Source organism: Eutrema salsugineum, unplaced genomic scaffold (assembly GCF_000478725.1).
Source record: "Eutrema salsugineum unplaced genomic scaffold, Eutsalg1_0 scaffold_7, whole genome shotgun sequence".
Taxonomy (NCBI): Eukaryota; Viridiplantae; Streptophyta; class Magnoliopsida; order Brassicales; family Brassicaceae; genus Eutrema; species Eutrema salsugineum.
The window spans coordinates 10462654-10486347 of record NW_006256486.1 but is presented as its reverse complement, the minus strand read 5'-3'; the positions used below and the strand labels follow the sequence as shown (position 1 = coordinate 10486347).

The 23694-nt window shown below is 36.2% G+C and overlaps 2 protein-coding genes and 1 non-coding gene across 3 annotated transcripts; 1 reads left to right on the top strand and 2 right to left on the bottom strand.

Moving 5' to 3' along the window:
• Positions 1–4523: 4523 nt before the first annotated feature.
• LOC18010580 (beta-galactosidase 5) lies at positions 4524–8508 on the top strand. The gene is made up of 17 exons (XM_006393611.2): positions 4524–4819; positions 4892–4987; positions 5164–5276; positions 5401–5467; positions 5546–5638; positions 5730–5873; positions 5953–6041; positions 6139–6244; positions 6341–6428; positions 6511–6794; positions 6877–7055; positions 7138–7247; positions 7317–7426; positions 7521–7631; positions 7728–7841; positions 8001–8203; positions 8295–8508. Exons 1-17 carry the CDS (start codon positions 4658–4660, stop codon positions 8404–8406), a joined length of 2181 nt encoding a protein of 726 aa, XP_006393673.1. The 5' UTR covers positions 4524–4657; the 3' UTR covers positions 8407–8508.
• Positions 8452–9295, bottom strand: LOC18010852 (thioredoxin H5). Its single transcript, XM_006393612.2, has 2 exons — positions 9100–9295; positions 8452–8827 (listed from the first exon to the last, which is right to left on the bottom strand). Exons 1-2 carry the CDS (start codon positions 9184–9186, stop codon positions 8558–8560), a joined length of 357 nt encoding a protein of 118 aa, XP_006393674.1. The 5' UTR covers positions 9187–9295; the 3' UTR covers positions 8452–8557.
• Positions 9296–16272: 6977 nt separating this feature from the next.
• Positions 16273–16374, bottom strand: LOC112083245. The gene has a single exon (XR_002897536.1). It is a non-coding gene; the product is annotated as a small nucleolar RNA R71 (small nucleolar RNA).
• Positions 16375–23694: the final 7320 nt, after the last annotated feature.

Genomic DNA, 23694 nt, shown 5'->3' with positions numbered 1-23694 from the left:
AGTAAGAACTAGATTCTATCTCATGCATCCACATGAAAATTCTACGTTTTTAATCTAATTATATAATATAATTTATATTTTTATAAATATAATATTTTATAATAAATAATATAAATTTATTTTTGTGTTTAAATAACATTTATTTTAAAAACATTTGTTTTAATAATTTGATGAAAAATATAAATTAATAATTTTAATCCAGCTATTCGATTAATCTTAAAAAAGACCATAGATTTAAAAATATAATGTTACCCGTTTGTTTATATTATCATATAATATAAAGATTTTTTAATTTTAAATATTTAAATATTTAAACTAACCTATTTATCTAAGATTTGAATTTTTCAAAATTATTTTTAAGATAAAATTGATTATGAAAAATATATAATATTATATCATTTATTACATTTATCATTATGAGAATATTATTTAAATTTGAATATTTAAATATAACATAAATTAATATTTCTATTTTTATAAAGATAATAATAACTGATTATGTAATTTTAATAATTAATCTAACCTATATCTAAGAAAATTTAAACTAATTGAATTAATATTTGATTTTTTTTTGAAATTATTTTAAAAAAAAAATAAAATTTAAATATATATGTTTGGAAATATATATAATAATTATCCAAAAACAGAATAATAAAAAACTAAGTAAATCCGGTTTGGACACAAAATATACTTCTGCTTTAATAGTATAAATACTGTCTTGATCAATAGTTAGATTGCATGGAAACTTCTCTCTATTTACCATTTCAAAAACGTTTCAGAAACAGAAACGTGTTATAAACGCGAGTATACACGCTGGAAACATATTCCTAACAAATCCAGTTTGTTATCAAAAAGCAATTAGAAACTACTATCATGTGTATTATATTAATATTTCTTTTACCCTTTTAATATATTTCTCTTCTCTATACTTTTTTTTTATGTGGCTACACCGTTATCGACAACCTCGCCGAAGATCATGAAGAAAACCTCCATCAAGCTTTTTTGGTTTTTGCCTTAATTTTCCTTCTTTCTTCCGACGATGATATCCACTTCTCTCCCTCATGTGATTTACATCTTGATTTTAATATTTTTGTTTTTCTGATAAGCTGTTTTAATTTAGTTGATTTTATGCATCGCTACTCCCTCATAGAAATCCGAATCACTATTCCCTCATAGAAATCTGAATCATTCTTCAATTAAAACATTGAATTCGATTAGTGCTTCTTAGAATGTAAATTTTTCGATGGAATTTTGGGTTTAAAAATATTGAAAATCAGATAATTTGAGTTTGTAAAATCAATTTGACATAACAAATCTATATAGCATATAACATAGCATGACTATATAGATTAAAAAAACTTTAACAATTCAATTTGATCCTAAAACACAAATAACTTTCACAATTCTACCAATCCTAGACTTTTAATTTTCTTGGATTTTTTTTGTTGCAATCACAGATATTCATCAGCAATGTTAATAGAAACTAACTTTTATAAATGTAACAGTATGACTATTTTATATTTTTAAATAAAATGTTTATTTTTTGTAATTCAAAATTTGTTTGAGCTTCATTTCTTTTGGTATTGAGATTATTTTGTAATTTTTTTGTGCAGCTCATCGTGAACTACAAAAAGAAAGATATAGATTTTGGTTTTAAGGCAAAGAACTAGAAAAGGATATGAAAAATAATTTAAACATGTTTTTTTTTTCTAAATATACTTACTATGGTAAAAAAAATAAAAAAAAATTATGTTTATCGATATCATTATTGACGTATAAAATTTGATTTGATTTTTTATATTTTAAATCATATTAGACGTAAAAATCATGTTTTTTTTACTAATACAAAATGTAATTAATTAACAGTTTACAAGTAATACAAAAAAAAAAAAAAATATGTGAAGTACTATACAGTAAATAAAATTTGAATAAATAGAATGTTTGTTCAGTCATTCAACAAAAAGAATTTGTTAAAATTTATTACATAAGGTTAAGTCGTTCTGCAAAAAGAAATTGTTACTTGCTTAATTTCACTAAAGTCATGGCTATTTTCTTAATAGATTATTGAAAACTAGTTATTCACCTAATTTTCATTTAAATATTCACGTATATTCAATATGATTTATACGTTATAATTTATTATATAATTTTATCATTATCATATATATATATATGGATGCTTTCAAAACGTTTTCATACTTATATTTTTCAAAAATAAAAACATTTCTACGTTTCGAAATATTTCGCTTCCGCATCTCCATTTCCGTCTCCATGTAAATAGTGACTCTAAATATTTTAATTAACTTGGTCTGTTGTATAATTATTCTAAAATATAGTGGTTAGAATGATGTAGTAAATAAATATAGTTGGTATAGTTGTTTACAGATATATTTTTTTCCACATAAATATAAATTTTATTAGCATTGGTATGTGTCCCAATCGAATGACATGCATTGATCAATGATCATGCGAGATATAACTAAAATTATGCTTCATTTTTTTTTGTGGGTCGAAGGTTCAGTTTTGTTTTGTTTGTACATCAAATATGGTTCCCTTTCCTTTGGTATAAAAATTAAAAAATAAAAAGTGGAAGGCTAATTCATTCATTACCGTACACGTATAGTTTCTAGATCCATCTAACGATCGACTCAGTCCTGACAACAATACTAATCAGAGAAACTAATTTCTAATTTAGATTTCATCTCTGCTTGTCCCTTAAATCTATACTATATTGCGCAAATATTAAAATGAAATAAATTGTTGATGTGACGTTGATGCTTTTTGCTTACGGCCTTCCTTCCATGTGGAGCCACTTCAAAGCTTTTAACTTTTGTCCCTTGTTTCTTAATTCAATTAACAAAAAAACTCATTTATTGTTCTCTTGTTTGTAATTTGAATTATGGTATAATGGTAACATTAGTAAAAACCATTACACTTACATTTTTTTCTCTTATAACTAGCATAATCTATTATATTAAAACAGAAGCCTTTTTAATGCTTGCTTCTAAATACTCCTAAAATTTTTTTAAAATTATTTTATTTAATATTTATATTTAATTCCGAAAATTATGTATTAATTTAGATATTTTTAGATTTTCCTTAAATATATGTGATAATTAATTTAAAATATTTATTTTATATTGATATTTAATTTCGAAAATCAGTTATTAATTACGAAAATTTAGATTTAATTTAATTTAAAATATGATTTGAGGTAATTTATAAGATATTAATATGATTTGAGATAGTTAAATGAACAAGTTAGCCAATTTATAAATATATCTATTTTTATAATAACACAAATGGTACTTGAATATTTTATTATATTTTATTACAATTAAATTGCTCTAAAATATCAAATATTTAATATTAATAAATATTTTTATAATTTTTATATTATAATAATATGATAGAGCAAGTTAGAGTTATGCATTTATAATTACATTCTTATACAAGTTAGTTTTTAAAAACATGTAAGATATTAAAATATAGCTCAACATCAGAATGATTAAAGCTTAACACATTTCATTCTTATTATTTTTTCATATTTGAAAAATTAAAAAATGAATATTCTTGATTTAAGAAAATAAATAAATAATAAAAACAACTTATATCTAAAAAAATAAAAATAAATTATATTAAAAAAACAAAAAATTCCAGTGTGGACGCAACGAGGTTAGAATCTATTTCATTATTAAGGGTTTTGCATATATAATTATGATCACCGGTCACAACTACTCTGATACCAATCCAACTTTCAATAGGAAGATGAGAGTACGTAAATCTCATCAACTGTGTGAGTTAGGTTAACATAGGATTTTATATGACACTTAATATTTGATTCAAGTGAGATAAACTCTATAAATACGATACCGTTTTTTCTGATTATTGAGGTCGAATTCGAACCAAATATTGTAAAACTGGATTCATTTGGCAAAAGAATTAGTAGGATTTTAATGTTTTCAGAAATACAATTTTTTTTATCTCAGAAATGTGTCTTCTTGTTCATAGAAGTTCATGTTTGAACTTACACTAAAAACCAATACCAAGTAGACCAAATTAGACTCCGAGTGAGTAATAACCACACCAACTATATAATTTAAAAGCAAATCCTACTTAATCTCTTGTAAAAAACAAATATGGAATAACTTTAAAATTCAACGAGTAGTAATAAGACATCATTATAAAAAATAACAAAAAAAAATTGACAACTTTGTGTATGTGTGTGTATTTTCAAATTACTTGGAAAGAACACAAACAATAACTCCTCTTAATCAACCACGTTCACAACAACCAATCAATCACTAATCGAATACCTAAAAACAACACTTTTCCACATTATAGAAAATAAACGTTATTATATGCTAGTTAATGCAAATAAAGTAAATACTAGTACTAATTAGATTTAATTATTTGTAGAGCTCCATTAATTTATTTTTTTGTTGTCAACTAATTCACTTTAAACCAATTTATGTTCATATATACAAAATTAATAGAGAGTAGTAGACTAGTAGGCAGGGAAACCAGAGATATATCAGACCAACGTCACTTACTCATAGTTTTCCTTCTCTTCTGATCTTTCATTCATTCATCTTTTTTTTTTTTTGAAAGTTCAATTTCCCTCTCAAATCTCTCACATTTCTTCCAAAAAATAAAAATGGTTCTCTCCAAGATCCTATCTTTCTTGCTAACGACAATGCTGATTGGATCCGCCATGATCCAGTGTAGCGTAACCTACGATAAGAAAGCAATCGTCATTAATGGCCACCGTAGAATCCTTCTCTCCGGTTCCATTCATTACCCAAGAAGCACCCCTGAGGTACGAATCACTCAATGGATTCTGAGAAAGTTTGTTTTTTTTTCTTTCTTTTGATCTTTGTGTTTCTTGTAGATGTGGGAAGATCTCATAAAGAAGGCTAAAGATGGAGGCTTGGATGTTATTGACACTTATGTTTTCTGGAATGGTCATGAACCCTCTCCTGGAACTGTAAGAAAAAACTCTTCTTTTCTTCTTCTTCTTACTAAATCTCAATTAAAGTTTGAAGCTTTATGAGATTAGATTTGATGGGTTTTTTTTTAATTGTTAAATCCCAATTAAAGTTTGAAGCTTATATGGAATTAGAGTTGAAAAAATTGGTGGGTTTTGTTTTGTTTTGTTTGCAGTACAATTTCAAAGGGAGATACGATTTGGTACGATTCATTAAGACTGTACAAGAAGTGGGGCTTTATGTTCATCTCAGAATCGGTCCTTACGTTTGTGCAGAATGGAATTTTGGGTAAATGTTTTCAATAAATGAAAGAAACAACAAAAATTCAATTTTTATTTATTGCTTCTTGTCTTACTGTTCGGAATTTTTGAATTTTGAAATTTTTTTCTTTCTCCCTTGAAAAATCGTGTAGAGGGTTTCCTGTTTGGTTGAAGTATGTACCTGGGATTAGCTTCAGAACAGATAATGGACCTTTCAAGGTAAATGAATCTTTGATGTTTTTGCTCCGTTATATTTTGGATACATTAGTGTTAACATTTGTGTGTGTTGTTGTTAAGGCTGCGATGCAAGGTTTCACGCAGAAGATTGTTCAGATGATGAAAGACCATCGATTCTTTGCGTCACAAGGTGGACCTATCATCTTATCTCAGGTATATACAAATTCTCACAAAACACTTGTTAAAAATGTTTGATATTTTGAAGTTATATGCTTCAAAGATTTGATCTTTTTTTGAAATGTAGATTGAGAATGAGTTTGGACCAGAGCTTAAAGCGCTTGGACCGGCTGGTCACTCATACGTTAACTGGGCTGCGAAAATGGCAGTCGGTTTAAACACTGGAGTTCCATGGGTGATGTGCAAGGAAGATGATGCACCTGACCCAATTGTGAGACCAATCTTCTAAAGTCTGTGTGAGATTAAAAAATAAGACTTATGTTCTAATCTCTTGTGATTCTTGTTTGTAGATAAACGCTTGCAACGGATTCTACTGCGATTATTTTACTCCCAATAAACCATACAAGCCAACGATGTGGACAGAAGCATGGAGTGGCTGGTAAAAAGAAGAATACTTTTTACCTGCTAGAATATAATCTTGTGAGAGACACACAAAATGTGTGTATTGATTGCTTTTTGTTTGGATGGCGAAAAAGGTTCACAGAGTTTGGTGGAACCATTCCAAAACGACCTGTAGAAGATCTAGCATTTGGAGTTGCCCGGTTTATACAAAAGGGCGGATCGTATATCAACTACTACATGGTAATGTCCTTGTACACACCTTATGAAAAACTGTTTTGGTTTCAGATTCGGTTTCAGTTTCATCCTGATGCTTGTTGGTGTGTGGTTATGTGACAGTACCATGGAGGAACAAACTTTGGACGAACAGCAGGAGGTCCATTTATCACCACTAGTTACGACTATGATGCTCCCATAGATGAATACGGTACGGTTTATCTTACAGCCTGTTGTGCAAAATGTTGTTTCTCTTTTACATTTTACTGAACTCGGTTTGTTCAATGATGTAGGGTTGGTCCAAGAGCCCAAGTACAGCCATCTTAAGCAGCTTCACCAGGCAATTAAGCAATGTGAAGCTGCATTAGTTTCCTCTGATCCAAAAGTTACTAAACTAGGAAACTACGAGCAAGCTCATGTGTTTTCTGCCGGTAAAGGAAGTTGTGTAGCTTTCTTAACGAACTATCACATGAATGCACCTGCAAAAGTAGTGTTCAATAACCGGCACTATACTCTACCTGCTTGGTCCATCAGCATTCTTCCAGATTGCAGAAACGTTGTTTTCAACACTGCGACGGTAAGTAGAAAGAGTTTTTGTTTTGATGGGAAAAGTCTTCGAATTGCATCATGAAGAAGCTAATTATGAAGTTGTAAGACAGGTTGGTGCAAAGACATCACATGTGCAAATGGTGCCATCTGGCTCCATCTTGTACTCGGTAGGTAGATACGATGAAGATATTGCTACTTATGGAGACCGAGGGACAATCACAGCTCTTGGATTGTTGGAGCAGATTAATGTTACACGTGATACAAGTGATTACCTTTGGTACATAACCAAGTACGTTTTGAATCTCCAATCTTTGCTTGTGAAACATGATGTGTTCTTGGAAAATGAATCGGTTGTTTCTCGTGGTTTCCAGTGTCGATATTACGGCATCAGAATCGTTCTTGCGTGGAGGAAAATGGCCCACTCTTGCGGTGGATTCTGCAGGGCATGCTGTTCATGTATTTGTTAATGGACACTTTTACGGTAACAATCATTCTTTTGCTAACTAAAACTCCTAAGAAAGCAACTGTTTAATCAAATGTAACGACGCAGGATCCGCCTTTGGGACAAGAGAAAACAGAAAGTTTTCATTTAGCGCACCGGTCAATCTACGAGCTGGAGCCAACAGAATCGCGCTACTGAGCATAGCAGTTGGCTTGCCGGTTAGTTACAAACATGAACACACTGGCCTTAGTCTTAAGCATCTTGTTGCAGACTCAGAACATAGTGTTTCTTTTTCTTTGTGTGATTTTGAAGAATGTTGGACTACATTTTGAGACGTGGGCCACGGGAATCGTCGGGTCTGTCGCGCTTCACGGCCTTGACAAGGGTAACAAAGACTTGAGTCGGCAGAAATGGACATATCAGGTGAGATGTAAAGACAAGAAGAAGAAACCCTCATAGATTCACCCATTTAACTACTGAAACTTAACAGTATTTTCACCTTTTCGTGTGATTAAACAGGTTGGTCTGCGAGGTGAAGCATTGAACTTGATCTCTCCTACTGAAGCTTCCTCTGGTGATTGGATCAAAGGCTCATTGGCTAAGCAAAACAGACAACCTTTGACATGGTATAAGGTAAAAAAATAAAAGACTGAATTTTCCAAACAAAATTATAACTCTATTCCCCAATGATCAACAAAGAACAAATCAAGAACCCTAGGATATAGCTAAGGCTTGACCAGCTGATAAATTGTTCAAGTAGGCTCACTATGTCTTTGCTTATCTCATTCGCAGGCCTTCTTTGACGCGCCTAGGGGGAACAAGCCTTTGGCTTTGGATCTGAAGAGTATGGGGAAAGGGCAAGCTTGGATAAACGGGCAAAGCATAGGGAGGTACTGGATGGCTTATGCCAAAGGAAACTGTGGTAAGTGTAACTACGCAGGAACATACAGGCAAACCAAATGCCAATCTGGTTGTGGCGAACCGACACAAAGATGGTAAATATAACACTTGCTTTGTCTCTTAAAACCTATATTTTCGAGCTCTCTTCTCGTGTTTAAAAACAGAGTCTTTTTGTTTCGTTTATAGGTACCATGTTCCGCGTTCGTGGTTGAAGCCAAGAGGGAACTTATTAGTGCTCTTTGAAGAACTTGGTGGAGATATATCCAAAGTCTCTGTTGTAAAGAGATTAGTAAACTAAAACTCAAACTTGTGTGCATTACACAAAAGCATTACTCATGCTATATTGTTGAATCGAATCGAGATAGTTTATATAATGCAATCACCTTTATTTCATAAGGGCAAACAAAAGATTAAAACTTTGTAAGCAAGGATTAGAAATTTTGGAAATTTCAAGCAGAAGCAACAAGACCACCATGCTTAATCAATGCCTGATCGATTTCCTCTTTCCTTGCGCCAACGACACGATCAACGATCTCGCCTTGTTTCATGAAGAGAAAGGTCGGCATTGCCTCGACTTTGAATTCTTTAGCAACGGATTGCAATTCGTCGACATCGATCTTGAAGAAGATGACGTTGAGGAACCTCTTAGCCATGTCTAGAAAGTGTGGTGCAATGAAACGACAAGGTGGACACCATGTAGCAGTGAAGTCTATCACGATCTGTTTTTTTTTCAATCAAATTTGGAGATCGAAATCAGATTTGAATATCAATAAGTTAAAACTAATCAAAAACCTTAATACATAATAAAATGAATTTTTAAGATCAAAATCAGATTTTGAATATTAAAAAGTTAAAAACTAATTAAAAACCCTAAAACCCTTTATAAAAAAGTCAAATTTTGAGATCAAAATCTTGAATATCAATAAGCTAAACTAGTCAAAAGCCCTCAAAAACCCTTTAAAAATAAAAGTCAAGAATGGAAGAAAGTTACAAGTTTTTGGGATTCATTAGCGGCTTTGATCTTCTCGTTCCAGACTTCGAGGGTGTGGCAAGCGATGACTTCTCCTTCTCCGGCCATTTTTTTTAGGATTTTTAAGTTTTGTATTTGTTTGATGATTTTTGATGAATGAATGAAGAACTATAATGGTGGAGTCGTCTTTTTATAGAAAAGGAGGGAGTCTATTCTCGGTCTTTTAATTTAGAGAATTGATTATTATTTCCAAAAATATGTTATTTAAAGGGATTAAAAAAGGAACATTAGTTTTTTGTTTAAGGAAATGTGAACGGATACTGCGGTTGATATTATAGGAAATCTAGGTCAATGTGATGCTCTTCAACGTCGAGAACAAACTCCTTGAGTTGAAGAAGTTCTAGATGGTGACCGCTAGACCGATTCGGATATTCGGTTTAATTTCGGAAAGGAACCGATCAATTTCAGGTATTTCAGATAGGAAGGTTTTGGATCTACCGAAAATAATTTTAGCGCGTGGATCTTACTCGTCAAATTTTTCTCTCTCTCAACCTCTTTCTAGTTCTCAGAAGTCTGAGGTCTTCTCCGGCCTTTGGCGTTCATTGCCATGTTGTAAGGAGGCCTCCTCTGGTTTGTTAGTTACTCCAGCTTGTGCTTCAGAGATCCAGGGGTAAGCGTGTGGATAGCTCCTGATGGCATGAACGGTGGTTGGGATACTTAGATTCGACAGAGGTGAGTTCTATTCTTCAGTTCTACAACCGCGTGAGGACAGCAGTGGGTGACGAGATCGAGAATTCAAAGAAGAAGAAAAGTAGTTTTTCGCCGCCGTAAAGCCATCGACGGAGCTTTGTGAGTGATGTAGTACAAGGTGAAGGAATAAGTTTTATCCTTAATAAAAACAAATTAAAGTCAGCTAATCAGTTGTAGTATTTAGGGATCGAATCCACAGAAATTTTGTGTGCCTAGTATTTTTCCATGGTTTCTAAGTTTATGTTTAGACTAAATTGGTTTTAAAGGGGTTATTGTTTGTCACGGATAAAGAAAGCAAATGAAACTATCCTAAATAACAAGTAAAAAATCAAATGAAAGCAAATGAAAGCAAATGAAACAAGCAGAAAATCAAACTAAGACAAATAAAATGCAGATCTAAAAAAGCAAGTAAATATCGATTGGTTTGTAAACAGTGATTAAAAAACGCTGGGCTTTCGAAAACTCTACAGGGATCATAATCGGTTTCAATACTAGGGATTTTAGATTGGAACTGACGGATATCGAAATATTAGGGTTCTAGAGCTAGAGTTCGACAGTATGACTACTGTCACCGTCATGATTATAACCAACTGTTTCTCGCAACCCTGACCAGTAGGTTTCCACTCTGGCCCTGGAAGGGAGAAAACGCAAGAGCTGCACAGGACTCGTCAGTACTCACGATTTTGCCGCAGGTAGGTTTCCACTCCTACAGAAAAATCGCATGTTTCATTGTAGGTCGGATACTTAATGAAAACTTTCGCAACACTAACTATCTAAATCAGATACGAGGTGATCAATCAAGCATACATGCATTAAAGATGAGAATAAACAGAGAACTTAGTTAAAATCCCAGATCTAAAAACCTAGATGTCTTAATCGATTAAGAGAGCCCCTTTCGAGAACCCTATGCCCAACTTGGGATCTACTCAGCCATGGATGAGATCGACATCATCATTGGTTTTGATGAAGGCAATCAGAAACAGTAAAGAAAAGAGATGAAAGAAAACTTCTCTATTGATGAACTCAAAGTTGAAGAATCCTCTCTAAAAATCGCATAAAACGGCTGAAAAAGGGGTTTCTGTAAAAGTATGAAAAGTGATATCTAAAAACGACTTAAATGACAAGTATTTATAGTCTTCAATACTCCAAGGTCTCTAGGGTTCCGGAATTGAGGCTGGAGAATGACTTGGGCTTCAGAAATGGGTTTTTTTAAGTCGGAGATGTCTGGCCACGGTCGCGTGAGGTGTGACCGTAGGGAATGAAGGCTTGGCTGCGGTCACGTGGCTCTGGCCGCGGTTGCGTGGCTTGCTGGCCGTCTTTGAATGTCTCCAGGGCAAATGAAATATCTTGAGATCCAACCGTTGGAATGTCTCCAAACCAAGTGCATTTGAAAACTGGTTGAGTATTCTATTAATTGTCCAATTTGAGGGTGATCAGACGGTGAGAAGGTCTTCGTCTTTCCATGAGAGTTCTGACGGTTTGAATTTATCCAAAAGAGTCTTTTTGTTCCAATTTGCACCTCTTTATCCCAAATTACCTGAAAGTCTTTTAAAATCCGAAAACATATAAATCATTTGAAAACCTTTGAAAATGGAGTAACAACACCTGCAAAAGATATTAAAGTGATCCATAAAAATAGTCAAAATATGGTGTTATCAACTTTCCCGGACTTAGACTTTTGTTTGTCCTCAAAAACAAAGACCAAATCTCGGTGAGAGGTTTGAAAACTCAGGAACTAACAAAATCTCAGAGACCAAACTTCTAGACTAATATCGATCATTATGTATCAATTGGAGATAGCCTAGAAAATTCTCACTAAAAATACGGGCATAACTAATCCGTTAATCCGTCATGCGGAAATCTATTGCACTTAGATTTAACTTCTTGTCAACTAGCTCTTAACATTCATTCAAAATTTCGGTGGTTCTCATTGAAGAAAGTATAAGCAAGGCGATCTAGACTAGGTATCAAAAGGGGTCATTTTAGGGGTAAAGCTTAAAGTGTTTATGGGTTACCTGAAGATATGGAGGATGCAAGATATTATGCAAAACGACATGAGAGAGTGAAACTGTTGATATCCACAGTTCCCAGTCACTTTCGTCTTGCCATAAATTTCTGGTCTTCTTTCTCAGGTTCTCTCTTAACTCCCCCAGACTTATATTTTTGTCTATCTTTCAAAACCATAGCTCCATAGATGAATAGTGGTTGCCTTTTCTCTAAATAATTTCGACAATCTAAAACTCATTAGGCTTTTTTTTTCCTTTCCTTTTATTTATTTATTTATTTTGAAAGGGGAAACACATTTAGATATAAAGTCATAGAGAACATGAAATTACCAATAAGAATGAGTTCTCTGAGGCAATATAAAGCTTGATAAGGTTTCTGGTACTCTTCCTTCCTAATTCCATTCAGTCTTTCTCTTGAGTGACTGAAAACTGCGTCGTTGCTCTTCTCTCCGACGTTTTTGCACATATCTGCTGGCATAAGCTAAAGAGAGAATGCGTGAGGTTTGAAAACAAAGGGTTTGAGTTTAGGGTTTGGTACCAGATAAAGATGAACTGGCCATCTAGGACGACAAAAAGTGGTAAAAATGAGGAAAAAGACGTTCTAGATGTATATCTCGATGCCTGCCAATAATCAATGATGAGAAAATTAGATATCAATATTAAGGTAAAATAAAATGAGCTAGTATATTCTGTCAGAAAAAATCTCCATGAATAGAACTCCTCTGGTGGGAGTTCGTAGTGCAAGTACGTTAGCTACCGCCTAGTCTAGTGCTTACCACAAATGAGCTATCGTGCGTAGTGTAGAAGCATGCAGGTCTAAATCATCATAGTTTTGTGTAAAACATTCCTGAAAATTACTAAAGTCGCATAGGTTACATATTAAAAATTTAAAAGTACTTGAAATTTAAAAACAAAGCAAGAAAATGATTAGTACGGATAGACATCTTCCCCCAGACTTAAATCACACTGTCCCTAGTGTGAAAAAGTTGGTGAGAAAATGGTGAATAAAAGCGAGATAGTCTAAAAAAAAAAAAAAAAAAAAGAAAATGATGATAGAACCGTGATGGTGGGGCAATGATGATGAAGTGCTGATCAATCACTTTTCCTCCGATGTGTCTGCCTCGAATTGGTGCTGCTCCTGCAGGAAGGTGACGACGCGCTCAAAACGTCATCTCTGTCTCTCAACTCTGCGCTTCAGGTCAGACTGTGTGCGTGATGATGTAGATGATGAAGTATGATCGGTGGAAACATATGGGTGATAGTAAGCACGTGCTGCAGCTGCGTCGCGTTTCACCTTAGCCACTATGTATTGCCCGATAGTGAGTGGCAGACGAGGTACAGAATATAGAAACTCATCAGGTCCCGGTGTCCATCGTGGGTGTGCTCCTTTACACAGTCTCGAGACTGATGCTGAAGGTAAGCAAACTCGGTGCTCCTCGGTGCTAGTGCAATACTTGTAACCAAACCTGTCTGGATCGAAAATGGCACGAGAGATAGTGTGATCGCGAGAGAGATAGAGTAGGTCATACCAGACGTCGGGAAGTGGATCATCAGATGAGAAATCAAATCCTACAGCCTGTAGTACTGCTGTAATAGCGCTCCCATATGCAGTAGTAGCATCCTCACATCCATGTAAATCATGCTTCACCTTCACTATTTTCTGTGCGATGATCCAGGCAAAGCAGGCAAGTCGAGGGTTGTCCATAAATGGTGTCTGAAGTGTAATGAGCTCAGTCTTTAGGACACATCCCATATTGGCTCTAGAGAAAATCATGTGTGGTAAGAGTTTGTGCACAACTCTTACTGCAGAATGAGTAAGAAGGGCTGACTTGGATCTCCCGCTGTCATGAACGCCATGGCCCATCTCTCTCCATAAGTCAAAATCAGGTTCTTATTCGATGAGTAAGAAGGGCTGACTTGGGCTCCTCCTCTTCGTGTGGTGAAGGGTGACGGTTGCTAAGAACTCGCGAACTAGCTCGGCATAAGTTGGAAGATTCAGCTCCATGTAGGGTCTCAACCTAAGTGCATCGATGTAGCAGATGACGTCTTATATAATCCTAAACATCTCGAGTCTATAATAATTGATAACACCTGATTTTGACCATTTTTATGGATCACTTTCAGTATCTTATGCTGGTGTTTTACTCAGTTTTAAAGGTTTTATAAGTGTTTTCCATGTTTTGGAGTTTTAAAAGGCTTTTCAGGAAACTTGGGACTTTGGAGTGCATTTTGGAGCAAAAGTACATTTTTGGATAAATTCAGACCATCAGAAGTTTGGCAACCAATGAAGACCTTCTCCCGTCTGATCATCCACGAATTCGAAGACATTATAGAGGAAACAACCAGCTTTCCAACACACTTGGAATCAAAACAATCCAACGGTTAGGTCTCCAGATATCATTAATGCACTAAAGACCAATCAACACAAGTCCAGTCAAGCACAAGTGCTTTCACCCGCGGCCAGCCTTCTTCCCACCGCGGCTCAAGAGGTTTCACCCCCGATGAACATATGTCCGAACCTCAGGAGCCCAAGTAAGGCCCAAGACAATTTCTGCACCCAATTTACAAGCCCTAGATGCCCAAAGGAGAAACACTATAGATACTCATTTTTAGGTTTTTTATAAGAGAGCCTCTTTCTTCTCTTTGAGAGAGAACTCATTTGTAGTTTTAGGTTTTATTTTGATGCATTTGTAGAAGCTCTCCATCGCCAATCTGTCTTCAATAAGAGAAGTTTTTCTGCAACTTTTGTTTCTTTACTTTTCTTCTTTCTAGTTCTTAAACCGATGATGATGTCTATCTCAGCTATGTCTGAGTAGTCACCTAGTTGGGTGAAAGGGTAATCCAAAGGGACCCTATGTTCGAATGACATCTAGGTTTTTAGGAAAAAGGATTTCGATTTTTATCATGATTCTCCCATTCATCCAAATCTCAAAGAGGTAATTCTGGATTGATAACCCAGAATCTGATCCTAGGTTAAATTCGAGCCACGAGAGTGTTGTATATGGGTTGCCTGAACTGGATCTTATGGACGTCACCGTCGTAGGAGATGAAAGCTACCTACGGAGGATACGTAAGCAAAGATGGATTCCGATCTACAAAGCATGATCTTGTTCTGGCATGAGAGCGAGAGTTAATTGCCATGAACAAGTTATTAGATGATTAGGGTGACGAGAGTTGGCTAATCTTACATGTGTCTATCCTAGTTTCAGAGTCATAGAAAATTCTTGCCTAAATTCCTTGTGTTTTAGAACATGAACCCTAAAGATGAACCTTGAACCCATCGCCATTTTTCAAATAAGTTTTCAACCGATTTTTACTTCAAGCCTTTTTAATTATTTTTAAAATTAGATTTAGTGACAAACCCCTTTTATTTAGATTAGGTTTACGATTGTTTTTAGCATCAGTTAGAAGTTCTCAACACACAGATCTCTGTGGATTCGATTCCTAAGTACTACTGCGTTTGCTGTGCACTTGAAGCTTGCCAAGGGTAAAACTTGTGTTGCCCACTGCACCCACATCAAGTTTTTGGCGCCATTTCCGGGGAACTGTCGCTGTTGACTTGACTTCGTAATCTAATTTCAATCCTAAACCTCAAGATTTTCGAGTTCTGCTGGAGATTTTCTAACTCTTCTTTTTATGTTTGCTTTCTTTGCTCACAGGTGCATGAAAACTAGGAGAAATCCTGACGACATCGTATTGCCCTTAGACGAGATTGAGAAACACGAAAGAGCACTTAGGAAACTCAGACGAAGAACACTCAAGATGGCCAATCTGAATGCCCATCGGGAAGATCTTTTAAACCGTGATCAGGAAATTCACATTGGAGATGATGACCATGATACAATTCATGGTGATGACCTAGATGCTGCCCATGAAGAAGATGGCCAGCCACAACTCGATGAACAGGGAAACCAAGTCCCTCTGAATCCTGCTCAAGCCGCTGATAACCGAAGGAGACAAGACCAAGTCGATCCTGAAGAAAGAATGAATGATGAAAACATTGTTCCACCTAATGGAAGAGAAGCCAATCGACCCATACAGCTTGCCAATCCCGCGAGAAGACAGCCTCGGAATACACTCATTGCCGATTTCGATGCACCTCACCAACACTTCCAAAATCGATCAGCTATTCAAATTCCTGTTCCAAGAGGAGATCATGAGATAAAATGTCAGATTGTCTCTTTGGTGAAGCAGAATCAATTCCATGGAATCTCTACTGAGCATCCAATAAACCACATTGATCTTTTTGAAGAAATCTCTGGAATGTTGAGAACAACTCCAGAAACTGTGGACTATGTGAAGTGTAAGCTTTTTCCTTTCTCTCTACGTGATAAAGCTTTTAGATGGTTAAAATCTATGCCATCTGGTTCTATTACTTCATGGGAAGAATGCAAGTCAGCTTTCCTGAACCACTTCTACACCAAGTCAAGATCGAAACAGCTGAGGAACAAGATACAAAGTTTCCAACAAGGCCCCATAGAATCATTCTATGAAGCCTGGGAGCAATTCAAAGAGTATGAAAGAGCCCTCATCATGGTTTCTCTGGATCAAACCTGCTAAGCACCTTCTACAGAGGACTACAGCAGAAGTATCAACTTTCTCTTGACACTGCCAGCAATGGAGATTTCAATTTGAAAACCATACCACAAGGGAGAGCACTCATCGAAAATCTAGCTGTAGCTAACAGCAACAACAACCCTGAGTATGACAGATCAAAGAAGGCTATCACTAGTCATAAATCAAGGGAGATTGCTGAGCTAAAAAAAATGGTAAGTCAACTTCTTAAGTCTCAAAATAAGAATATATATGCTTGTGATACTACTGCAGGAGATGAAGAAGATGGTATGTACCAAGAGGAAGAAATTAATTTTATGGGAGCTCAGGCATACCATAACCGATTTAGTCCAGCTTTTAACAACAACTTTAGGAACTCTGATGCCAACTTCAACAATCTCTCATACAGAAATCAAGGAGCCAAGAATCAGCCCTACCCGCAGCAGCAAAGGAGTTTTCAAAACAAATTTCAAAATGGGAACTATGGAGGAGGAAACTTCCAACAAAGACCAACTTTCAATCCTCAACAAGCACATACCAGCTCATTAGAAGCAAACAAACTATGATACAGACGACTCAAGGCAATGAGAAGTCAATCAGGAAAATGGGGGTGAAGATCGATTGTATTTACAATGACTTGAATGGTCTCTTACGACCCATATCAAGAAGTTGGAACATCAGATAGGTCAAACTGCAGATTCAATGAAGAGACAGCCAGGAGTCTTACCAGGAAGAGTGGAAGATAATCCAAAGAAGTTCTGTAATGCTATGACAGCGGATTTGGAAGAAGAACCTGTCACAGACTTTAAGGAAGAGTCGACACCTGAACCTCTCATGAAGGACTCTAAAACCGAGCATGAGAGAAGCCAAGTCATTCCGGTTAAGGTACCCAAACGCTTGCTTGACCAAAGACTCAAAAAGTCTAAGGATCCAGGGCGTTTTTCTTTCACTTGTTCAATCTTTAGAATTGAATTTTCAGATTGTTTATGTGATTCTGGTGCTAATGTGAATGTTATGTCAAAATCTGTTGCTGAGAAACTTGGTATAGGTACATTTGTCCCATCTCCAGTAAGGATAATCTTTGGTGATTCATCCCAAAAGAGGACAGAAGGAATGATCCAGGACTTACCACTGGTCATTGGAAACAAAATTATCCCAGCCGATTTCCAGGTCTTAGAGATGGACAAAGACAGACCCTTGATATTTGGTCGTCCATTCTTAGCTACTATAGATGCTGTTATTGACCATGCAAATTGCTTTTTAGTTTTCTTAAATGTGGACAGGAAAAAGTTCTATAAGACCACACCAGATCAAGCTCCAAGCCGCAAGGATAAGAGCAAAGAGAAGATGTTGGATGACAAAAAGGAACTAAAAGCACTTGTATCCATGCAATTTGAAAAGATCAAGATAGTGGTGCCACCAGACATCATCAAGGAGAAGGAGAAAAATCTTGAAAAAATTGTTGAGAAGACAAGACATGTCTTCAAGGATGCAAAAATCTTTAAGAAAGGAAAAGAGTTGTGATTCAAGATGATGGGGATCCAAAGTTCAGACTAAGGAGAACCCCAAAGACTCTTACTTCAAGAGATCCTACTATTTTTTCTCTATTCTAATCCTGCCAAGAGTCTAGCTAAAAGACTTTAAACAAAAAGACTTAATGGGAGGCAATCCATTTGGTATGATTTTCTTTTCTTTTTATTTCTTTTCTATTTGATATTTACTTTTCTTATTATGCATTTCAGGGTTTCATTAAACACAGAAAAACCAAAAACATTAAAAAACCAGAAAATACAAAAAGATAGGAGGAGAAAACAGAAAAACGAGAGAAACCGGGAATTCCCCGGGTATAGTTCACCGTAGCCATGATCAATCCAGCCGCGGCCAAGCCCTTCTCAGCCACGGTCCACACACCTCGCCCGTGGTCCAAGTCTTTTCTACCGCGGCCACGCACACCTGGCCTGCGGCCGGCCCTTGTTTTGTCCCAGGCGAGTTCTCCCTGTTTCCCGTAAACCGGAACTTCAATTTCCTGTTTTATTTCGAGATTTAACCGGAAAGTTTCCGAAGCATAATTTTTGTGTTAAACACGCCAAGGTAAGTTTTCTAAACTTTTAAAAATAAAATTTTCTCAGGAAAAACACTTTTTTAAAAGAAAAAAGGGATTTAAAAGATCAAAAAGTTCTTCTCTTCATTTTCCCCAACAAGCTTGAAAATTTTGAGAAAAAGACCAAATTTCAAACTTGATAAACTAGCTTCAAATTTTCGAACCTATCTCACTCTTTTTCAAAGGATATTCCAAATCTATCATCACATAACACTTTCATCAAAGGTATGGTATCAAATTTCTCACTTTTTCTTAAGAACTCAAATTTAGGGTTTTCTTAAAATGAGTAGAAATTCACCTTAGGATGATTGGAGATTGTCTTTGAACTTAAGACTAGACTACTGGGTAGTTTAATTGCATGATTAAACACTTAGACCATAGAGATTTGAAGTTTTCAAAAATCTGAGATTTGAGACTTTGAGAAAATCGAAATTTGAAGATCTGTTTGATTCAGCTTTGCAAATCTGGATTGTTTGATTCTTGTTGATAGAAAACCAGATTAAATTACATGTGACTAAGCATAAAATTCATCTTGATTTAGAAATCTCATGTGTTGGACATCAATATATCGAACTTGACCAGAAATTTTCAGATTTTGCAATGTTTGATGAATTTGCAGCTTTTTTGTCATGAGAATGTGTTTGTGATAGTTCTATAAACACCTTGCTCATAAAAATCGATACCAAAGCAGCTTGATTTATTCTTTGTCTTGAGAATCTTGTTCTTTGATTCGAACCAAGAAGAGTTCTCATGCAAAAAAGCCCATTTGCAGGAGACATATGACACATTAAACGAGACACAACTGAGTGATGATGAACCTCTATCCACTTTCATTACCGCGCAAAGAAGAATATTTTCAGGAGAGATTGAGCGAGCCTCCACTCAGCTATCTGTACCTCGAAAGGTCAAGTCTTCCTCAAGGCCAAAAGTGAAGTTTGTTGGTAAAGCCATTGACCCAGACATCAACTACTTGGCGCAGCTTAAGAAGCTGAAGATCAAGCCAACTCCAGCAATTGACTACTCAACTCTTGAGATGCTTGGAATCAAAGAAGATGTGATATGGTATCTTGATAGGATTGGAATGAGATCATTCATGGAGCAGAATTTTCAGACCTATGAGAGCCACACCAAAGAGTTCCTTGCATCAGCAACTTTGAGCTACAAGAGGAGAGCTACTCCTAGAGCTCTAGATGGCACACTCTCCTTCTATATTGGAGGTCCTCTCTTACCATCTTAGAGATGTGTGATGCGTTGAAGTTGGCTTACTGTGATGAAATTTAATTGGAGAAGGATCGAGATGAGGATCTTTGGAAACTGATGGGTTATAGAGTTTATGACAAAGAAAGGTCCAAGGCATCATTACTTTCTCACCCTGCTGTCCGCTATGTGCATAAGCTACTAGCACACACTGTGTTTTCGCGAGCCAACCAAGCGAATATCCTTAAGCTAGAGTTAGTGACACTACAATTACCATTCGCAGATCACCCCAAGTTTCCTTGCTTTGCTTGTATCATTGAAAGGAACCTAGTGAAAGTTAAGCATGAGATGCTTACATCTGATTGTCAGGACTACTCACCAGCTTTTGGGAGCATCATTACTTCGCTTATAATAGCAGCAGGAGTTGATTTTTCAGCTGAGACACCTCTTAGAGAGGATTGGTTTGATCTTTCTCAGTTCTCTAGAGACAAGAGTATCACCAGGGCCAAGATGGACCCAATTAAATTTGCGTATAATTTCTGCACCAGTTCCACCGAGTACAGGGTCCTTCTACCATCAGATTCAATACCCCGTCTCCGAGATGGTTCAGTCCCAGGATGGAAACCAGAGACTAGCGACTTCCTACCATCTTTGCCACTCTTACCTCTGACCATGAAGCATTTTCTGGCTGCAAAAGCCAAGAGAGAGGTAGCTGAAAACAGCAGGAGACTTCAGCCTGCACCATCTTCATCCAGAGCCAGTTCTTCTCAGATTAGAGCATCCACTAGGAGTGATGCAGACTTTGCAGCTTTGAAGAAGAAGCTAGACCAGCAAGAGAATATCAACAGGCGCATGAAGAGGCTACTGAAGAAGAACCGCTGGTTTGATGATGATTCCTCTGCCACAGAGACAGATGACAGCCATGAGACATAGACCTCTATCCATCACCGTCACCACAGCATATCCACGGTTCTATCACCATTTTTCTTTTCTTTTATTTTAAACTCTTTTGCTTTTATTTCACCATCTTCTCACCAACTTTTTCACACTGGGGACAATGTGATTTAAGTCTGGGGGAGGATGTTTATCCGTACTAATCTATTTTTCTTTGTTTCTTATATTTTTCTGCAGTTTTTAAAATATTTCTATGATTATTAAAAGACCTTGAGTATTTTTCAGGAATGTTTGACACAAAACTATGATGAGTAAGACCCATGTGCTTCTAGACTTTTCATGCTAGTTCTTTCTATGGTTAGTGCTAGACTAGGCGGTAGCTAGAGTACTTGCACTACGAACTCCCACCAGAGGATTTCTACTCAAGGAGACTTTTTCTGACAGGATAGACTAGCTCATTTCACTTGAACATAATCTTGACATTAATTTTCTCATCATTGGTTTTAACAGGCATCATGATACACATCTAGGACATCTTCACCTTATTGTTACCATTCTTTGTTGTCCTAGATGGCCAGTTCATCATTAGCTGGTACCACACCTTTTACCCAAACCTTCATGTTTAAACCTCATGCATTCTCTCTTTGGTTTATATCGACAAATATGTGCACAAACGCCAGAGATAGAGGAGCAACATGGTTTTCAGTCACTCAAGAAGAAGACTGAAGAAATTTGGGAAAGTGGAGCATCAAGAATCTATCAAAGCTTAATGGTGCCTCAGAAAGCTTAAATTTAAAGGTAAATTTCCTGCCTCCTAAGAGTCTACACCCAAAGGCATTTTCCCCTTTCTGCAAAAAAAAAAAAAAAATGAAAGGAAAAGAAAAATAAAAAGCCTAAAAGAGTCTAGGTTGGCCAAAATTTTCTGTAGCAAAGGCTACAAGTATTCATTAGTGAGCATTCGTTTTAAACCTGGACAAAAATTTAAGTCTGGGGGAGTCATGAGGAGAACCTGAAAAAACAAGATCAAGAATCTAAAGGCAAGAAGAATGTGACTGGAAACTGTGGATATCAACAGCTCCACCCCCTCTGCTGTTTTGCATAATGTCTTGTCTCACCAGAAAAGGTAACCCTAAACACTAAAAACCTCACCTTCTAAACAGCCATTCTGAATACCTAGCCTTGATTGCCTTGCTAAACTCCTTTTGATGAGAACCACTGGAACTATTAAATGAATGTTAAGAGCTAGTTGACTGGAGGATAGGTTTAAGTGTTTAGATTTTTGCATGACTGATCAACGGATTAGTTATGCCTTAGTTATGCATGTGCTTTGGTGAGAATTTTCTAGACTATCCCTGATTTGAGCATAATGACTAACTTTGGTTTAGAAGCATAGTCTCTGAAACTTTGTTAGTTCCTGCGATTTTCAAACCTCTTTTCCATGTTCAGATCTTTGGTTTTGTTTGAGGACAAACAAAGGTTTAAGTATGGGGGAGTTGATAACACCTGATTTTGACCACTTTTATGGATCACTTTCAGTATCTTATGCAGGTGTTTTTACTCAGTTTTAAAGGTTTTATAAGTGTTTTCCATGTTTTGGATTTTTAAAAGGTTTTTCAGGAAACTTGGGACTTTGGAGTGCATTTTGGAGTAAAAGTACATTTTTGGATAAATTCAGACTGTCAGAAGTTTGGCAACCAATGAAGACCTTCTCACCATCTGCTCATCCCCAAATTTAGAGAAATTATAGAGGAGACAACCAGCTTTCCAACACACTTGGAATCAAAGCAATCCAACGGTTAGATCTTCAGATATCATTAATTCACTAAAGACCGATCAACACAAGTCTAGTCAAGCACAAGTGCTTTCACCCGCGGCCAGCCTTCTTCCCACTGCGGCTCAAGAGGTTTCACCCCCGGTGGATCTATGTCCGAACCTCAGGAGCCCAAATAAGGCCCCAGACACTTCCTGTACCCAATTTACAAGCCCTAGACGCCCAAGACTTGGAGAAACACTTTAAATACTCATTTTTAGGTCTTCTGTAAGAGAGCCTCTTTCTTCTCTTTGAGAGAGAACTCATTTGTAGTTTTAGGTTTTATTTTTATGCATTTGTATAAGCTCTCCATCGCCAATCTGTCTTTAATAAGAGAAGTTTTTCTGAAACTTTTGTTTCTTTACTTTTCTTTTTTCTAGTTCTTAAACCGATGATGATGTCTATTTCAGCTATGTCCAAGTAGTCACCTAGTTAGGTGAAAGGGTAATCCAAAGGGACCCCATGTTCGAATGACATCTAGGTTTTTAGGAAAAAGGATTTTGATTTTTATCATGATTCTCCCATTCATCCAAATCTCAAAGCGGTAATTCTGGATTGATCACCCAGAATCCGATCTTAGGTTAAATCCGAGCCACAAGAGTGTTGTATCTGGGTTGCCTGAACTCGATCTTATGGACGTCACCGTCGTAGGAGACGAAAGCTACCTACGGAGGATACGTAAGCAGAGATGGATTCTGATCTACAAAGCATGATCTTGTTCTGACATGAGAGCGAGAGTTAATTGCCATGAACAAGTGATTAGATGATTGGGGTGGCGAGAGTTGGCTAATCATACATGTGTCTATCCTAGTTTCAAAGTCATAGAAAATCCTTGCCTAAATTCCTTTTGTTTTAGAACATGAACCCTAAAGATGAACCTTGAACCCAGCGCCGCTTTTCATATAAGTGTTCAACCGATTTTTGCTTCAAGCCTTGTTAATTCTTTGCAAAATTAGATTTAGTGACAAACCCTTTTTATTTAGATTAGGTTTACGATTTTTTTTAGCATCAGTTAGAAATCCTCAACACACAGATCTCTGTGGATTCGATTCCTAAGTACTACTGCGTTTGCTGTGTACTTGTAGCTTGCCTAGGGTAAAACTTGTGTTGCCCACTGCACCCACATCAATAATCAATGCAGGGTGTTGGTTTGATGTTCACCTTCTTAAAGCGCCTTGCATAATCGACTCTTGGGTTAATCTTATCTGATCTTTGGTGGCTCGGGAATCGCATGGGCTTCTCTTGAGTGTTGGAGCAGCCTCATCACTCGACCTCTTGTTCTCGGTCTAGCTTGGCTCAGCATA